General features: G+C 53.2%; 2 protein-coding genes across 46 annotated transcripts in view; both read left to right on the plus strand.

Moving 5' to 3' along the window:
• Positions 1 to 5,425, plus strand: part of TANGO2 (transport and golgi organization 2 homolog) — a 43,459-nt gene extending 38,034 nt beyond the window's left edge. For 26 of the 43 annotated variants that reach the window (XM_078342121.1, XM_078342196.1, XM_078342132.1 and 23 more), the window contains 2 exons: positions 877 to 981; positions 5,196 to 5,425. In XM_078342121.1, coding sequence (XP_078198247.1) covers positions 877 to 981; positions 5,196 to 5,370 — 280 coding nt within the window. In that variant the 3' untranslated portion in view covers positions 5,371 to 5,425. Of the gene's footprint in view, positions 1 to 876; positions 982 to 2,083; positions 3,131 to 5,195 lie in introns of those variants that run through there. The other 17 variants (XM_078342123.1, XM_078342194.1, XM_078342137.1 and 14 more) reach the window with 2 other exon arrangements.
• A 5,610-nt stretch (positions 5,426 to 11,035) lies between these two features.
• DGCR8 (DGCR8 microprocessor complex subunit) overlaps positions 11,036 to 18,168 on the plus strand; it is a 32,854-nt gene continuing 25,721 nt past the window's right edge. For all 3 annotated transcript variants that reach the window (XM_002806547.7, XM_078342109.1, XM_078342111.1), the window contains exons 1-3: positions 11,036 to 11,140; positions 16,411 to 17,407; positions 17,872 to 18,031. In XM_002806547.7, coding sequence (XP_002806593.3) covers positions 16,688 to 17,407; positions 17,872 to 18,031 — 880 coding nt within the window. In that variant the 5' untranslated portion in view covers positions 11,036 to 11,140; positions 16,411 to 16,687. The remainder of the gene's footprint in view (positions 11,141 to 16,410; positions 17,408 to 17,871; positions 18,032 to 18,168) is intronic.

The following is an 18,168-nucleotide window of genomic DNA, read 5'->3' on the forward strand; positions in this document are numbered from 1 at the left end:
CTGTCACTCTGTCCAGCTCACCGTCCTCAGAGGAGCCCCCATGGCCTGTCTCCCACTCCTTCCCCTGGGGCGCCTTTCTGCCCCCTGCTTCCTCCCTTTCCTCTGGGCTGGTGATCTGAGGCCTCATCCTTCAGCTTCAGCGTCGCTGCCTCATTGGAAGAGCCCATGGGTGTACCCGGCAGCCCCTCCCAGCTGTAGGTGCACACAGTCCCCTATCACTGTGCCACATGGGGCAGTCCCAGGACCGGCCCTGGCTGCCCTCACTGACAGTTGGAGCCCCAATGCTAGCTACAATGGCTGGCTTGAGTGGACTTCTGTCACCATCTCAGGGCAGGCAGGGAGCTTGTGTGCTATCTAGGGCTGAAGCTCTGCAATTGAGTCGTAAGTTAAGGGTAGATGGAGATTTTCTGCCTTGATTGGAAACAGAGGAAACAGGCCGGGTGCAGTGACACATGCCTGTAATCCCAGCACTTTGGGAGGCCTAGGTGGGTGGGTCACCTGAGGTCAGGAGGTCAAGACCAGCCTGGCCAACATGGTGAAACCCTGTCTCTACTAAAAATACAAAATTCGATGGGCACACCTGTAATCCCAGCTACTTGGGAGGCTGAGGCAGGAGAATCACTTGAACCTAGCGGGTGGAGGTTGTAGTGAGCTGAGATCGAGCCATTGCATTCTAGCCTGGGTGACAAGAGCGAAACTCTGTCTCAACAAAAAGAAAGAAAGGAAAAACAAAAAGAAAAGAGAAGAAAAACAACCCTTGCAGTCCCCCCTGGCCACTCCCCAGAGCCACTTAGGCCAGCAGGTGGGATGGGGCTAGACCCGGCTGTGCTCAGGCTGCCGAGGGACTAATGGCCGCCACTTCCCTCCATTCTGCAGGCAGCTGCCAGACCCGGCCATCGAGGACCAGGGCCGGGAGTACGTGCAGCCCATACTGAGCAAGTACTCGGCTGTGTGTGTGCGCTGCCCTGGCTACGGCACCAGGTATTGCGGCACCGTGGGTGCACCACCTCCTATCCACATCCCACCTCCCAGGGCGGACGGCCAGCAAAGAGGCCGAGTACCCCCATGCTCCATAGTCAGGGCCAGGCTCCTTCCCGCCTGAGTGGATTGCAGAACTTCCGCCCTGAACGGACATCACTGCAGGGGTACTCAGATGCCACAGGCTCCCAGGGCCCCACAGGCCAGGCTTGAGGAGCCAGTACACAGCCATGCGAGGCCAGGATGGCCTTAGGGCTCCCTGCACACTGGCGGATCCCTGCGGGAAAATGCCTTGGCACCATGGCACTAGGCCTGCCAGCCATACCCCTGGGTGGTGGCTGCTGGCCAGCCTTTCCCACTTGGGGCTGGCTGGCCCCTTGGCAGGTGCCGGGTGTCATTTCCTTCAGCCCCTCCTCTGTCATAGGCTCATCTTCCTATGTGTGAGGGGAAGGCAGGTGCCAAGTCTGCTCCCTGGCAGGTCACATGACTGCTGGGTCCCACCCCACAGGGGGCACTGAGTGTATGTCTGCCCTGGGAACCAGCCTGTGCTGAGACTGCTGGGGGATCCAGTGCCACCCTCCATCTGCAAAGCCCATGGCAGAGAGGGTTAGAGGAGAGAACAGTGTGCTGAGCATTTGCTTCAGACTGGCCAGCATGGCCTGGGCAACAGGAGAGATGGCACAGATGGAGTCTTCCAGAGGAGGCCTCGGCCCCAGGTGGTTAACAGCTTGACCTCCTGGAAGAGCCAATTGCAGCTGAGTGTCTTGGAACCGGGGCCTCTGAAGGGGAGGTGTGTGGTCAGCCCACAGGCTGCTCTGTGATGCAGCTCATGCTACACGGGAGAGCAGGGTGGGCTGGGCTGGTTCCCACTAGAGGTGGCAGGTCTCACCAAGTGTGGGCCTGTGGCGCCAACTGGGAGCCCACACGCCCCTGATGGTCCCTCCTCGTCCCCAAGCTGAGGCTGCTGCTCCTTTGTGCCCTGGCACAGCCTCTGGGCATGGGGGTCCTGCCTCTACCTGCCTGGATTCTTGCCTTAGCTATAGCTATGACAGGCAGGACAGGGCTGAGGGACACCAGGTGAACGAGGGTCCCTGCTCTCTTTCAGAACCAACACCATCATCCTGGTAGATGCGGATGGCCATGTGACCTTCACTGAGCGTAGCATGCTGGACAAGGACCCCTCCCACTGGGAGACCAGCACCCACGAGTTCACACTGCAGAGCTAACCCCACTTCTGGGCGTGCCCAGGGGGCTCCTGGGAGGGGAGGCCCCGCCTTGGGAATAGTTTGGACGGGAAACCTTCCTTGGCCATACTGCACTGCACTGCCCGTGGCTTGGCCCGCATCCAAGCTCAGGGCCCTGTGGTTTGTGTGTTATCCATCTGTGACCCCACGCCCAGCTCAGGGTCTGCCTTTATGCCAGTGGGGAGCAGCAAAGTCTGACACCAGGTCTAGGGCTGGCCCAGATATACCATGAACATGTGGATACATCTGAGCCCACACCTGCACATGTACACAGGCACACCTATACACTGCTGCACGTGCACAAGCATGCACACTCAAGGTGCATATGTGCCCACCGACACATGCACAGGTGTGGCACATGTACAGCATAGGTGTACTACACATGTGCACAGCTGCACACACACACACAGGTGCACACACACCATGTTGAATGAGGCAGCAGGTGACTCTCACCCACTGCTTTGGCCAGTGGATTTTTGTTCTGGTCCAACAACAGGAGTAGCCTGGTATTTAAAAGCGGCCTCTCCTCTCCTGTGGCCACAGAGCACAGGTGTGCTTGGATTCTTGACAAGCAGACCTGCCCCTGCAGAGGAGACAGCCACATTTGGAATTGGGCACAAAGAAGACCTGAGAGAAACCCACTCTGATAACAGAAGTGCAGACTCACTGGCAGACTCAGTGACCTTGAGTGTACCAGGTGTCCTGTGTGTTGGGGATACTACTGTGTGTGCTGGGAGGCTCCATGTGCACCAGGGGCTCTCAGACCCCCGCTTGCCCAGCTGGAGGCCATGGCTCTGGCGGCCCCATCTCAGCCAGCCCTGCCCTCTTTTCGAGTGAGGCAAACTTTTGTAGGAATCCGTACCTGAATGTGAGCTGCTGATAATAAAATTGAGGCTGTGGTGAGCGCATTTTGAGGGCTTTCCCTTGTGTGCAGGATGCCAGTGGGAGCTGTTGCATCTCCTGTGTGATCAGACACCCTGGACAAGGCCCTTCCCACCTCCCTTCCCACCTCATGCTTCTTGAGCACCACTGATGGATGCCTTTGGGTCAGTCCATCTGTCCTTGGGCAGGGGCCGCTGTGAGAGACCCCATGTGTGTGGAATGTGGTAGGTGCTGTTTATGGGGCCAGCCACCCACACAGGGACATCAGGTCGCTGTGGAGCCTGTGGGGGCCCCACTGGAGGGGGAGGCATGGCTGGCCTGGACTTCTGTTGGATGGTGGGGGCCAGGGGATGGTAGGAAGCGCAGGAGGGCGGGTCTGCATCTGTCTCAGCCCCGGGAGCTCCTGGTTTGGGGCCAGCTCTAAAGAGTGCATCCCTGGGCCTGGCAGAGTATAAGGGGGTCCTGCATATCCAATGCTGAGACCCAAGCTTTTCTAAGCCGCTGCACCCAAGCCCTAACTTGGTCTTTTGGATCCATGAGAGTGCAGGGTGGGTGTGGACCTGCACCGGGGCTTCCCAGCCTGAGTGTGACATGATGCAGGTCCACCTAGGGAGGAGCAGGGGCCTCCCTGTCCCTCCTCCTTCCTGCCCAGACCACTCTGCTGGGCTCAGAGCCTTTCATGGCTCACTTTGAACTCAGAAGAGGTTCCCAGCTGTGACCCAGGTTGCACCCCCAGGCCTGAGGAGAAACTAAGACCCCAAGTCCCATATGTGTTCTCTGGGTCAGGACAATAGGCTCCCAGCTGGGGGCACTGCCCTTGCTGCCAACAGGTTCATCTGCGCCAGCGGTCACCATGTCCCGTGCCAGCGTCCAGTGCCAGCACCCAACCTGGATGGTGCCCTGCCCTCATGAAGAGCCCCCCCCGCCGATTTCACCTCTGCCCAGAGGCTCGGCCTACCCGAGAAGAGCAGTCCCTGCTCTTGCATGAGTCCCTCTGCCTCCATCCTGCCCATGGCTCCCCAGCAGCCTGAGCCCCCTAAGGAAGCACAGCCCTCAGTTGTGATTCTACTGGTGTTATGAGTCGCATCCCCATAAAAAGATGCATCAGTGTCCTGACCCACAGTACCTCAGAATGTGACTGCATTTGGGGATAGGATTTTTCCAGGGGGAACCAAAGTAGAGAAGTCATTAGTGTGGTCCTAATCCAGTATGACACTATCCTTATAAAAGACTTGGGCTGGGCGAGGTGGCTTTAATTCCAGCACTTTGGGAGGCCAAGGTGGCTGGATCACCTGAGGTTGGCAGTTTGAGACCAGCCTGACCAACACGGTGAAGCCCCATCTCTACTAAAAATACAAAATTAGCTGGGCGTGGTGGCGCATGCCTATAATCCCCTGCTCTGGAGGGAGGCAGGAGAATCGCTTGAACCTTGGAGACAGAGGTTGTGGTGAGCTGAGATTGCGCCATTGCACTCCAGCCTGGGTAACAAGAGCGAAACACCATCTCTAAAATTAAAAAAAAAAAAGAGGAAGATTGAGGCTGGGTGCAGTGGCTCATGCCTGTAATCCCAGCACTTTGGAGGCTGAGGCAGAAGGATTGCTTGAGCTCAGGAGTTTGAGACCAGCATGGGGCAACATGTTGAAACCCTGTCTCTACCAAAAAAAAATACAAAATGAGCTGGGTGTGATGGCTCACACCTGTAGTGCAAGGCTGATGTGGAAGAATCGCTTGAATGCGGGAGGCAGAGTTTGCAGGGAGGCAGAGTTTGCAGTGAGCCAAGATCGCACAATGCACTCCAGCCTGGGCAAGAGAGGGAGACTGTATCTAAAAAAACAAAAAAGGAAGATTTGGGCTGGGTGCAGCGGCTCACACTTGTAATCTCAGCCCTTTGGGAGGCCAAAGCTGGAGGACTGCTTGAGCCCAGATTAGTCTGGGCAATATAGCAAGACCCCATCTCAAAAATAATTAAATTAGCAAGGCATGGTGTTGCACACCTGTAGTCCCAGCTACTCGGGAGGCTGAAGTAGGAGGATCACTTGAGCTCAGGAGGTCGAGGCTGCAGCGAGCTGTGATTGTACCACTGCCCTACAGCCTGACGATGGAGGAAAAAGGAAGATTTGGACACGGACAGATATGCACACAGGGAGAACACCGTGTGAAGACTAGAATTCTCCATGAGCCAAGGTATCACCAGAAGCTGGGAGAGGGGCCTGCTTCAAAGCTTCTCCTGGAGACCTCAGAGGGAGCAGGGCCGCCATCACTGTGATCGTGGACTTCCAGCCTCCAGAACTGTGTGACAATAAATGTGTTATTTAAGTGGTTCCATTTGTGAGGCCTTTTGTTTTCTGAGAGAGGGTCTTACTCCGTTTCCCATTCTGGGGTGCAGCGGCAAGATCACAGCTCACTGCAGCTTCTGCCTCCCGGGCTCTGGCGATCTTCCCATCTCAGTCTCCTGAGTAGATAGGGCTGCAGGTGCATACCACCACGTCCAGCCAATTTTTGTATTTTTTGTAGGGAACAGGTTTTACTATGTTGCTTGAACTGGTCCCAAACTCCTGGGCTCAAGTGATCCTCCCACCTCAGCCTCCCATAGTGCTGGGATTACAGGTGTGAGCTACTGTGCCCAGCCCTTGGTGGTTTTTGAAGGAGGCCCTAACAGACTAACCCCGTTGTGATCTTCACCTTACAGATGGGGAAACAAGCTTGGGGAGACACCGTAATGGCCCCCCCAGCTCCCAGCCAGGTGGAAAGGCAGAACCATGGGCCAGGACAGAATAGGATGAGTACAAGGTGGTATCTCTGGGGGTGCCTGCCCCACAGATCCATGGTCCTCCCATGCTGGTGTCCCCACAATGTCTGGCACTGCTTCCCACTTCACCTTACTTGCCCAGGCCTCCCCCATACCCTCAACTCAGAGCTATAAACTCTGCATAGCTCCTGCCCCAGGGTCTTTGCACTCAACTCCCTGTAGATATCCAAACCACACTCTCCCCCAATTCCTTCAGGTCTTTACTAAAGTCTCGGGCAGGCAACTCATTTAAAATAACAGTCTAGCCCAGCACGGTGGCACATGCCTATAATCCCAGCTACTTGGGAGGCTGAGGTGGGAGGGTTGCTTGAGCCCAGGAGTTTGAGGCTGCAGTAAGCCATGATTGCACGACTGCACTCCAGCCTGCGTGACACAGCAAGCCCCCATTTTGAAAGAAAAAATCAGGAGGCTGGCCGCAGTGGCTCACACCTGTAATCCCAGCAATATGGGAGGCTAAGGTGGGTGGATCACTTGAGGTCAGGAGTTCAAGACCAGCCTGACCAACATGGTGAAACCCTGTTTCTACTAAATATGCAAAAATTAGCTGGGCCTGGTGCCTGGTGCCTGTAATCCCAGTTATTCATGAGATTAAGGCAGGAGAATCCCTTGAAGCTGGGAGGAGGAGGTTTCAGTGAGCTGAAACCTAATAATGCTAATCGTGACTGACAACATTTTAGCAGGACTTATCAGATTTCTCGGAATTTCATACAATTTCTAGAGCAATCATTAACATAGCCATTCAAATGTAACATAAAGAAGGAGCATCACTTATTATTTGACAATACTTCCCATGTAATTTAACATCAAATAAGCTCGGGTAGTGTAATCTCTCTCACAAGCTAAGAGATGAATCCTTAGACACTTTCCAGAGGGCCTCTTGAAAAATCCCAAAATTAGTTCAAGATCAAAAAGACTTAATTTAGAATTGGATTTTGGAAAATTGTCAAAAATGTAAAAAAGTTTCAAACACTTGACTAAACAAATTACATGGCCAGGTGCGGTGGCTCATGCCTATAATCCCAGCACTTTGGGAGGCCGAGGCAGGTGGATAACTTGAGGTCAGGAGCTCAAGACCAGCCTGGCCAACAATGGCGAACCCCTGTCTGCTAAAAATACAAAAATTAGCCAGGCCTGGTGGCAGGCACCTGTAGTTCCAGCTACTTGGGAGGCTGAAGCAGAAGAATCACTTGAACCTGGGAAGCAGAGATTGCAGTGAGCCAGGATCACACCACTGTACTCCAGCCTGGGCGACAAAGTGAGACTCTGTCTCAGAAAAACAAACACATTACACATCACTGTGAAATAATACTAAAGGGACAAAAGACTTTAAAGACAAGTGTTTTACAATTGTAAAACAAAACACCCTAGCTCTTTTAATATTGAGAAGACTCACATTGCTTTTTTTTCCCTTTGTTTGTGAGACAAGGTCTTGATTTGCTGCCCAGGCTGGAGTGCAGAGATCACCCCTCTGCACTCCTGGGCTCAAGTGATCCTCCTGCCTCAGCCACTCAAGTAGCTGGGACTGAAGGTGTGCACCACCATGCTTGGCTAATATTTGTATTTTTTGTACAGATAGGGTTGTCATATTGCCCAGGCTGGTCTCGAACTCCTGGCCTCAAGTGGTCTGCCTGCCTCAGCCTCCCAAAGTGCTGGGATTACAGGTGTGAGCCACTGCACCTGGCCACATTTTTTTTCCTTTGGAAAGTATTTATTTATTATAAATAAATGTCCTATACATTAAATATCAAGAAATATTCACTATTGATTACAAGTCAAGATATAACACTGAGGGAACTATAGAATCAAAATACCTACTCATGATACAGTAGTGATAATTTCATTCCAATATTGGACACAATAATGATTTGTTCACAATATACAACAAAACCCATCAAAAAGGTCATCACTTGGCCAGGTGCAGTGGCTCACGCTTACAATCCCAGCACTTTGTGAGGCCAAGGTGGGCGGATCACGAGGTCAGGAGTCTGAGACCAGTCTGGCTAATATGGTGACACCCCATCTCTACTAAAAATACAAAGGTTAGCTGGGCGTGGTGGTGTGCATCTGTAATCCCAGCTACCTGGGAGGCTGAGGCAGAATAGCTTGAACCCAGCAGGCAGAGGCTGCAGTGAGCTGAGATTACACCACTGCATTCCAGCCTGGATGACCCAGAGAGTATCTGTCTCTAAATAAATAAAAACACGTAAAGTTGGCAGAGCATACAGTCTGGAGGGGTTTGAGAAGAGGGGATTCAGGTGACTGAGAAGTTCCAATGGGAGGAGGATCCAAGAGAGAGAACAGAGAGGCCTCACAGTGAGCTGGGAAGAAGAGACTTTTAGCCCAGGAGTCAGGGAGTGAATCCCCATTTAGAACAAGGAGTCAGGAAGAAGAACTTCCAATGCAGGAAGTATTATACCTTTCAAAAGAAGCTTGGGACCTTAAAAAAAGAAATCTGGGCAGGGTGTGGTAGCTCACGCCTGTTAATCCAAGCACTTTGGAGGCCAAGGCAGGCAGATCACCTGAGGTTGGGAGTTCAAGACCAGCCTGACCGACATGGTGAAAACCCGTCTTTAAAAAGACCAAAACCCAAAACGAAATCTGTCCTTACCAGCTAGAATAAAAGTTTGTCTACAGCCATGGTTCATAAGTGTGACTCACTAACAGATCCCCAATCAGCCAGTTAGGAGAGGAGACAAAGGCTGCAGAGTTACACACTGTCCTGGGTGACAGGCCTGTGGCACCAAGCCATAAAGAAAAAATTACTGGCCAGGCACAATGGCTCACGCCTGTAATCCCAGCACTTTGGGAGGCCGAGGTGGGCAGATCACCTGAGGTTTGGCGTTTGAGACCAGCCTGTCCAACATGGAGAAACCCCATCTCTACTAAAAATACAAAAAATTAGCTAGGCATGGTGGCATGTGCCTATAATCCCAGCTACTCAGGAGGCTGAGGCAGGAGAATTGCTTGAACCCAGGAGGCGGAGGTTGCGGTGAGCCAAGTTCGTGCCACTCGCATTGCACTCCAGACGGGGTAACGAGCGAAACTCCGTCTCAAAAAAAAAAAAAAAAAAAAAAAAAAATATATATATATATATATATATATATATATATATATATATTAGCTGGGTGTGGTGGTGCATGCCTGTCATCCCAGCTATTTGGGAGACTAAGGTAGGAGAATCGCTTGAACCCGGAGGCGCAGGTTGCGGTGAGTTGAGATTGTGCCATTGCACTTCAGCCTGGGCAACAAGAGCCAAACTCTGTCTCAAAAAAAAATTTTTTTTTTCATCTGCAGCAGCTATTATTGGGATGGCTACCCAATGGGAAATATTCTTTTTTTTTTGAGTTGGAGTTTTGTTCCTGTTTCCCAGGCTGGAGTGTAATGGTGGATCTCAGTTCGCCTCAACCTCAGCCTTCCGAGTAGCTGGGATTACAGCTGTGCGCCACCACGCCTGGCCCCAATGGAAATTTTTCTAAATTTACTATTTCCAGCATTCCTTCCACATTTATTGACAGGAAAGCTTCTATTTCCATCATTTCCTCCACATTTATTGACAGGAAAGCTAGTCTAAGGAAGCGATGTACCCTCACTTACTTATATCCTCCTTTTCCTTTTTTTGAGACAGCATCTCGTGCTGTCACTCAGGCTGGAATGAAAGTGGTGCAATCTTGAATCACTGCAGCGTGGAACTCCTTAACTTAGGCGATCCTCCCACCTGAGCCTCCTGAGTAGCTTGGACCACAGGCACGTGCCACCATGCCAGCTAATTAAAAAAAATTTGGGGGCCGGGCATGGTGGCTCACACCTGTAATCCCAGCACTTTGGGAGGCCGAGATGGGCGGATCACGAGGTCAAGAGATCAATACCATCCTGGCCAACATAGTGAAACCCCGTCTCTATTTAAAAGAAAAAAAAAAGTAATTTTAAAAAAAAGTATATGAAATATACTTTTAAAAAAAGAAAAAACATTTTTTTTGGTCCGGGAGCAGTGTCTCACACCTATAATCCCAGCGCTTCGGGAGGCCGAGGCAGGCGGATCACCAGGTCAGGAGTTCGAGACCAGCCTGGCCAATATGGTGAAACTGTTTCTACTAAAAATAAAAAAAATTAGCCGTGCATGGTGGCGCTCGCCTCTAGTCCTAGCTACTCGGGAGTCTGAGGCAGAAGAATCGCTTGAACGCGGGAGGCGGAGGTTGCAGGGAGCTGAGATCGTGCCACTGCACTCCAGCCTGGGAGACAGAGCAAGACTCCGTCTCAAAAAAAAAAAAAAAAAAAAAAAAAATGTAGATACTGGGTGGGGGGGGGGGGTCTCCCTATGTGGGGCCAGGCTGGTCTCGAACCCCTGGACTCAAGTAATCCTCCTGCCTCGACCTCCCTGAGCTCTGGGATTACAGGCGCAAGCCACTGCGCCTCGCCTAACTCTCCCTGTTTTGGAACTCCTGTTATAGTATTAGCAAATGGAAAAGCGCCAGACAGTTGAGCACACGCGTTCTTTGTAAATGATTACGTCTGATACAGGGATGCTTTTTAAATTAATTAATTATTATTATTATTTCAAAGAAGGGGTTTCACCAAGCTCGTCAGGCTGGTCTTGAACTCCCGACCTCAGTCGATCCGCCCGCCTTCGCCCCCAAAGTACTTGGATTACAGGCGTGAGCCACCGCGCCCGGCCCACAGGGATGCTTTTAACCGGGTTGTATAACGACTGTGTGTGCACTCCTCTTTTGCAGTCTCGACGGAAGGTGGCCAGTCCGCCGGTCAGATCCCGGCGTACCCCGCGCTCCTTGTTCCCGGCGCTCCCCGCGTTTCCCGCGCTCTCCTGCTCCCGGCATTCCCCGCGCTTCCCGTTCCCGGCGCTCCCCGCGGCCGCCGCCCTCCGTCCGGCGAGCCCCGCCCGGCAGCGACCGTTAGCGCGACCGCGGCCTGGGCGCCTGGTCCCGCCTGTGCGGCCGCGCTATTGGGCCGCACACCGCGGACATGCGCGCCACGCGCCGACGATTGGCGGCCTCCGCAGCCCGCTCCGCGGCTCCCCCAATGCAGGGCGGCCGCGTGCGGCGATTGGCCACACGCTGCGAAGGCCCGCCCTCCGCTCGCCCGGCGCGACAGGCGGGTCCCGGCGACCGGAGATCCTGGACAGCCTTTCCAGATGGCTGCGGCAGCCTGGCGGTGAGGCTTTCCCGGCTGTGGTCGGGCTGCGGGCGGCTCGGGCAGGCCGCGGGAGCCTCAGGTAGGTGCGGGGCGCGAGGGGCGCCCCGCGGGCGGGCGGGCGAGCGCTGCGGCCTGCGCGAGGGCGCGCCTTTCCCTCCCGCCTCCCTCCGGGACCGAGGCTGCGGGCCCGAGCGCGGGGCGGGGCGGGGAGGGGACGTGGAGCTCGGCCTTTGTGAGGCAACATGGCCGCGGGCGGCGGAGAGCGCGGGGTGGGGACCCGGACGGGGCTGGGGGGCGGGCCCCGGGCCCAGGCGTCGCCGATGCTCGTCGCTGTCCGCCCGGGTAAAGAGGCTTCTCGCCCTACGGGCCCGAAGCCCAGCATCGCTTTCAGGCGATAAAGGGTGGACAGGGACAGTGCTCGCCTGGGACCCTGCCAGCTTTAACACAGTTTGGGAAATCCAAGAAGTCGCCTAAATCTTTCTGTCCACCAAATGCTCACGGGTTGAGTGTCACGTACATGACTGGGATACGGTTGTGTTGTAACAATGAGCATGGCGGAAATAAATGGAAGGGGGCAACCTGTTGACAGTGATGCCTGTCTGGTGTCATCCGATGGACTTGGGGTTGCTTGTGGCAGGAGTCGGATTTGCCGTTTTGCATGCTTGCATGTATCTTGTTCCTGCACGGCAGTTCCGTCTATGGCTGTCGGCTGTTTGAGGCCAACCACCAGGCGAGGATCCACTGTTTCCTGGCCAGACTAGAGACTGCCAGGTGTGGGACTGGCCCCAAACCCTGCTTCGGGCCTTCACTCACAATAGGAAGTGGATGGGCAGCCCGGGGTGGGCCGGTGCTGCCTCTGAGTGCGGGATCTGAGGCCTGTTGGAAGATGACAAAAGGAATGGATGAGGTCATACTGCCGCTGGATTGGGCGGGAGGCTGCAGCGGGAGAGACTTGACCAAAAGGCAGCATCCACCGTGCTGGCATTGATGCTGGCCCGTCACAGCCAGTGCCTCGGTTAGTCAGCACAGCAAGTGGACTAGGAGGAAGGGTGCTGTCCAAGTGTATGGGTTTTCTCCCCGTGCTAAAGGAAACTTGCTGTGAGCCCGTTCCTGGCTGGTGGTCCTGTTGGCAAGGCAGGGTTTGCATCCAGTGTTTGGCCAGCAGGAGCAGTGGGGAGGCCTAAGGGTGGAGAGCTCCCCTTTGTGCCCTTTGTGGCCAAGTACTGTGTGGAGTACTCCCAGGGGTGGTTTTGTAGTCTCACCGTGACCTTGGGGTAGGAAATGGGCCTCTGGCTGCCTCGCCCAGACTTAGACTCTCCTGTGGTAGCCCCCTCCTTTGTGATGTCATCTAGCCTCCTGGCTTTAATGCCAACTTTCCTTGAGATCTTCACAGCTCCAGCCCTGGCCTCCCTTCTGAGCTCATCTGCTGCTTGTAGCCACATCTTCCACATCTCCATGTGTTACTTTGGTGCTAAGTAGCCATATCCAAAGCAAACTCAAATTTTCACCCAGGCCAAAACATTCTTTGTGCCTGTCTAAAGTCCCTTTGATTCCTCTCATTCTTACATTGTCATGCAGTCCTAAGGAGGCCCTGTTAGCTCACCTTCTATTTCTAGGCACAGACCGTTTCTCACCATTTCTAAGTTAACATCCTGGCCCAGGCTACCTGGTGAGCCTCTAATTCTCTTTGGTCCTCACTCCCCATCCTCCACCTAAAATTTTTCTGGACACAGAGTGATTCTTTTTTTATTTCTTGGGACAGAGTCTTGCTCTGTCGCCAGGCTGGAGTGCAGTGGCACAATCTCAGCTCACTGCAACCTCTGCCTCCTGGGTTCAAGCGATTGTTCTGCTTCAGCCTCCCGAGTAGCAGGGACCACAGGTGTGTGCCATCACACCAGGCTAATTTTTGTGTGTGTGTATTTTTAGTAGAGATGGGGTTTCACACGTTGGCCAGGATGGTCTCGATCTCTTGACCTTGTGATTTGCCTTCCACGGCCTCCCAAAGTGCTGGGATTACAGGCATGAGCCACTGTGTCTGGACCATGGAGTGATTCTTATTTTTTTATTTTTTATTTTTTGAGACAGAATCTCGTTCTGTCGCCCAGATTGGAGTGCAGTGGTATGATCTTGGCTCACTGCAACCTCTGCCTCCTGGGATTAAGCAGTTAGTTCTCCTGCCTCAGCTTCCCAAGTAGCTGGGACTACAGGCGTCCACCACCACACCCGGCTGATTTTTGTATTTTTAGTAGAGATGGGGGTTTCACCATGTTGGCCAGGCTGGTCTCGAACTCCTGACCTCAAATGATCTGCCTGCCTCAGCCTCCCAAAGGGCTGGGATTACAGGCATGAGCCACCATGCCTGGACATAGAGTGATTCTTTTAAACATTAAGCAGGTATAAAACAGGCAGTAGATGCAAGCCCGCTTGCCTACTTATAAAGCAGCTCCACCACTTCCTAGCTGTGTGACCTTCAGCACATTGGCGAACCTTTCTTTCACAGTGCTGTGCGAGAACTGCGTGACTTAAAATGCTTAAAGTGCTTAGAACAGGGCCTGGCTGAGGCCGCCACTGCTATCCTGGAATCAGCCGATGCCACTTGTGTGGGCCCTCCTGTCCAGTGGTCCATCTCTCTCACTAAGCCAAAGTCCTGGCAGCAGCCTCGGAGGACCAGCCCTGATCCATCTGCCCTCATGAACCTGGCTCACTGTCAAGTCCCCTCAGCACACTGCCTCAGTCCGCCACACCACACTGCGGACCCCGCCCCTCTGCTTTTCTTCTCACTGTCACCTGGAACATCCCCTCCTCCCAGCCCTGTTACCCACCTGCCTCACTCCTCTGCCTTCACATAGATGCAGGCCATGAGACCTTCTCCGATCCCCATTTCTAAAACTGCCTCCCCTTCCTCAGTGCTTTCCTTGTTTTGTTTTTGCTTGAACACCTATTGGTATGTGACAGGGTACATGGTCTTTTTAGTTGTTAGTGGTCCATCTCTCTTGCTAAAATGTGAGCTCTGTGGAGCAGGGTTTTGTCCACCTATGTCTGCAGCATCTAGGATAGTGTGTGCGCGCCATGAATGGAGAAAGCTTACAAAGGGGAGTTAAGAAACTTGCCCAGGACTGCCCACCTCTGAGCTCTGGGGTTGGGCAGGTTTCCTGCTTTCCCAAGGAGCTCACTCGTTTGCACAGCGCCAGGCCTCCCCGGTGTGCATTTCCTTAGGGCCGCAGCTCAGCCCGTTAGCACCTTTGCTTGGAACACGTACTGTGGCTGCTGCTTTGCCTTCTGTGGTAGCAGGCTTCCCCACTGTTGGTCTCTAATTCCCTACTCCTCGTGGTTTCTTCAAGCTACTTGAAGGAAGTCTTTGTGTCCCAGACTCATGGATTGATTCACTAGGGTCTCTATGGGACTGCCAGATTCTGAGGTATCTGGTCCTGGTCTTCTTTATCATCAGTGGCACTGGGCGTATTGAGCCCTCTGTCTGTTCTCTGAAATGGTCTTTCTTGGTTGCCAGGAGATTGACCACACCCAACTTAATGTTCTCATGCCTGCTTGACTGCTGCCCACAGCCTCCTGAGCATCTTTGGCGCTTCATAGTTCGTTGTTAGCTCTGTGCTGTTTCCTTGATCCTCAGCACCTTTGATGGACACATCTTTGGGGAAGTACTGTGCGAAATTCCCATTGGATTCAGAAATGTTAGGACATCTTAGAATCCAGGAAATGGGGTGACAGCATGATGGTCATTGTCCTGCCAGTGTGTCCAAGCCCTGTGACCTTGTCTCTTGTCCATGTAGTGCGTTCCTTGGAGTAGATGGTCAGTGGATAGTTGTTAAGTGTACTGATTAAACCTAAACTAGTCTCTCATTTTCACGTGGTGTCCCCTTCGAAGTATACCCACCATGCCCTATCCCTTGTTAAATATGTGATGTCTGCATGTCCTGTTCTTTCTGGGAATCTTGGGAGGATGTATGTCATGTAGTGCCGTGTGCATGTGCGCATCTGCATGGATGTGCATGCATGTGCATGCATGCGTGTTCCTGTGCACGTTGTGGGAGTATGCATGTGCGTGTGTCTGCATGTGTTCTTCCTGCTCTGATGCCGACCCTCCTCTGGGCCCCTGGGTTTTCTGGCTGCTGCCTCAGACCCACCTTCCCTGCTTCATGTTACCCCTTTCTTCATGCTTCCTCTGTAGTGAGGCTTCCTAGAGCTGCATCCTTAATCTCATCTCTGGATGGCCTTCCTCCTGTGGGTTTCGAGACTACTTCCTCAGTACGTCCTGACCTTCTGTTTCTGGGCCAGGCATGGCTCCAGAGCTGTAGCCTCAACACCTTCAGAGCCTGCATGCTGGAATTTGGGTGTCCTTCCTTGTCTTTAGTTCCGTTTTCTCTGCTGTCCACTTCCATTGGGTCAACAAGTGCGGTCAGTTCTGTGACACTGTTCTTGGCCCATTTCCAGGGCCTCTTTCACACCTTTGTCCTCTGGCCTGGAGGACTGTCCCTGTGCCTTGGGTGCAGTTGCTTCTGCTTGGCACAGCTGTCAGTCTCCTTTCTCAAGTAGGAACCTAATTGTGGCAGGAGAGTTGCTTCACCCTCAGTGGCTGGCTCCTTATTGTCTCTAGGGTGGAGTGGGCTGCAGATGGCACCCAGGCCTCTCTGTGCCTTGGCTCCAGCTGTCTCTTGTGGCTCCCTACCCCAAATCCTGGCAGGTCCCATCCCCACAGCCACCCACCCCTCTCCTCCATCTGGAACAGAACTATGCTGCCACCTCTGGTGACCTCAGCACGCTGCATCACTGTCCCCGTCCACGTGCTATCCTGTGGGCCCAGGAGAGCCCTGGGGTCCCTGGGTAGCAGAGCGCCTGGCCATGCCTCTGAGGCCCCTAGTGCCGCAGAGTTGAGCTGAGGGTCTCGCGCTCGCCCTCTGACTGACCCAGCCCTTGCAGGTGAGTGGATTGCTGTGCTCTGGTGGCCTGAGGGAGGCCATGCACCTTCTGTGTGTTCCTGAAAGGGCGCCTCCCACCGCATGCTTGCTTATCTGAGTTAGAGGAATGCTGTGGTGGAGTTTAGTATAAATTTTAAAAATATTTTTTGAGCCTTATGATTATATTGTTTTTGTGTTTCTGAAGTAGGAATTAAAGTGGGCAGTAAGCAAAATATGTAACTTTGGATTTAAGTTATAATTCAGGTTCTGAAGAAAAAAAATAAGGTTAGTTTGTTCTGATGACTAAAAGGTCCTCTTAGGGAATATTATTTTAAGCCCTTTACTATGCTGTTAATAGCACTTGGATTTTAACTTGGTACCAGGGAAGTGGAAGGTTTCTGTCATTTTGTGACGATATTTTTAAATTTCTTTGCAGGTAGAAGAAGAAAGGTGCCACTCTGGCATGAAGACAGACTCGCTTAGTCTCCAGTCACTTAAGCTGAGTGCATTGTGATTTCCAATAATTGAGGCAGTGGTTCTAAAAGCTGTCTACATTAATGAAAAGAGCAATGTGGCCAGCTTGACTAAGCCGCCAGCGCGCAGCGCGGCAGGATGCGCCCGGGTCTCAGCGGACTTGTGCATGTTAGCCGTGTAGATTTATGTGAGGGCTTGTAAAACTCTGATCTTGTAAACTAGTCTTAAGCGCTTTTAATATGGAGACAGATGAGAGCCCCTCTCCGCTCCCGTGTGGGCCCGCAGGAGAAGCGGTGATGGAGAGCCGAGCTCACCCCTTCCAAGCGCTGCCACGTGAGCAGTCTCCACCACCTCCCCTGCAAACGTCCAGTGGTGCAGAGGTAATGGACGTTGGCTCTGGTGGTGATGGACAGTCCGAACTCCCTGCCGAGGACCCCTTCAACTTCTACGGAGCTTCTCTTCTCTCCAAAGGATCCTTCTCTAAGGGCCGCCTCCTCATAGACCCGAACTGTAGTGGCCACAGCCCGCGCACCGCTCGGCACGCACCTGCGGTCCGGAAGTTCTCCCCTGACCTTAAGTTGCTTAAGGATGTAAAGATTAGCGTGAGCTTTACCGAGAGCTGCAGGAGTAAGGACAGGAAGGTGCTGTACACAGGAGCGGAGCGCGACGTGCGGGCGGAGTGCGGTCTGCTCCTTAGCCCTGTCAGTGGGGACGTGCATGCTTGTCCCTTTGGCGGGAGTGTTGGTGATGGGGTAGGCGTAGGGGGTGAGAGTGCTGATAAGAAGGATGAGGAGAATGAGCTGGATCAGGAAAAGAGAGTGGAGTATGCAGTGCTCGATGAGTTAGAAGATTTTACTGACAATTTGGAGCTAGATGAAGAAGGAGCAGGCGGGTTCACGGCTAAAGCAATCGTTCAGAGAGACAGAGTGGACGAAGAGGCCTTGAATTTCCCCTACGAGGTATGTTGGCAGCCCCTTCTCTAGAGGGCTCTTAGCAAAACCCAAAGAGATTTGGAAATTGTGACATTTTTTTGATAGGGAAATTAAAAAAACAAAACCAAAATCCACTCTGAGGTGGAATAATGTTAATGTGGAGAAGATAAAGATGTAAGAAGTCCAGATTTTTAAAGTTTCCTAATGAAAAATTTGGCCGATGGGTAGGCCTTGCATCCCTGATCCAGTGCCTGAGGTGGCAGGTGCTGCTGAAACGTGCTCCTTGGTGGTGTGTGCCCCTGGACCAGGTGTGTTGGTGTCAGCTGGTAGCTTCATCCCGTTTGTTTTTCAGATGATCATGCACCCTATGGGCACACCTAGGCCCCCTGAGAGCACCTCCTTTCTGTGTCTGTTCTCAGGAATGCTGTTGCTCTCCTGGTGCAGGAGCATGGGCGCCAGGGGCTCTGGTGTCTCAACAGCGTGTTTTGCAGGATGACTTTGACAACGATGTGGATGCTCTGCTGGAAGAAGGCCTTTGTGCCCCCAAAAAGAGGCGAACAGAGGAAAAATACGGTGGAGACAGTGACCATCCGTCCGATGGAGAGACAAGTGTGCAGCCGATGATGACCAAGATTAAAACAGTGCTCAAAAGTACGTGGGTGGGTCAGAGGCAGTGGGTGTTCCAGGGCAGTGGAAGGGCGGTTGCTTCCTTAGCAGAAATGCTTTGAGAGAGCTCTGGTGCCAGGTAGCAGGCTGGGTGAAGGCATGTTTGAGGACAGGACAGTCAT

Source organism: Callithrix jacchus, chromosome 1, assembly GCF_049354715.1.
Source record: "Callithrix jacchus isolate 240 chromosome 1, calJac240_pri, whole genome shotgun sequence".
In the NCBI taxonomy this organism is placed as follows: Eukaryota; Metazoa; Chordata; class Mammalia; order Primates; family Cebidae; genus Callithrix; species Callithrix jacchus.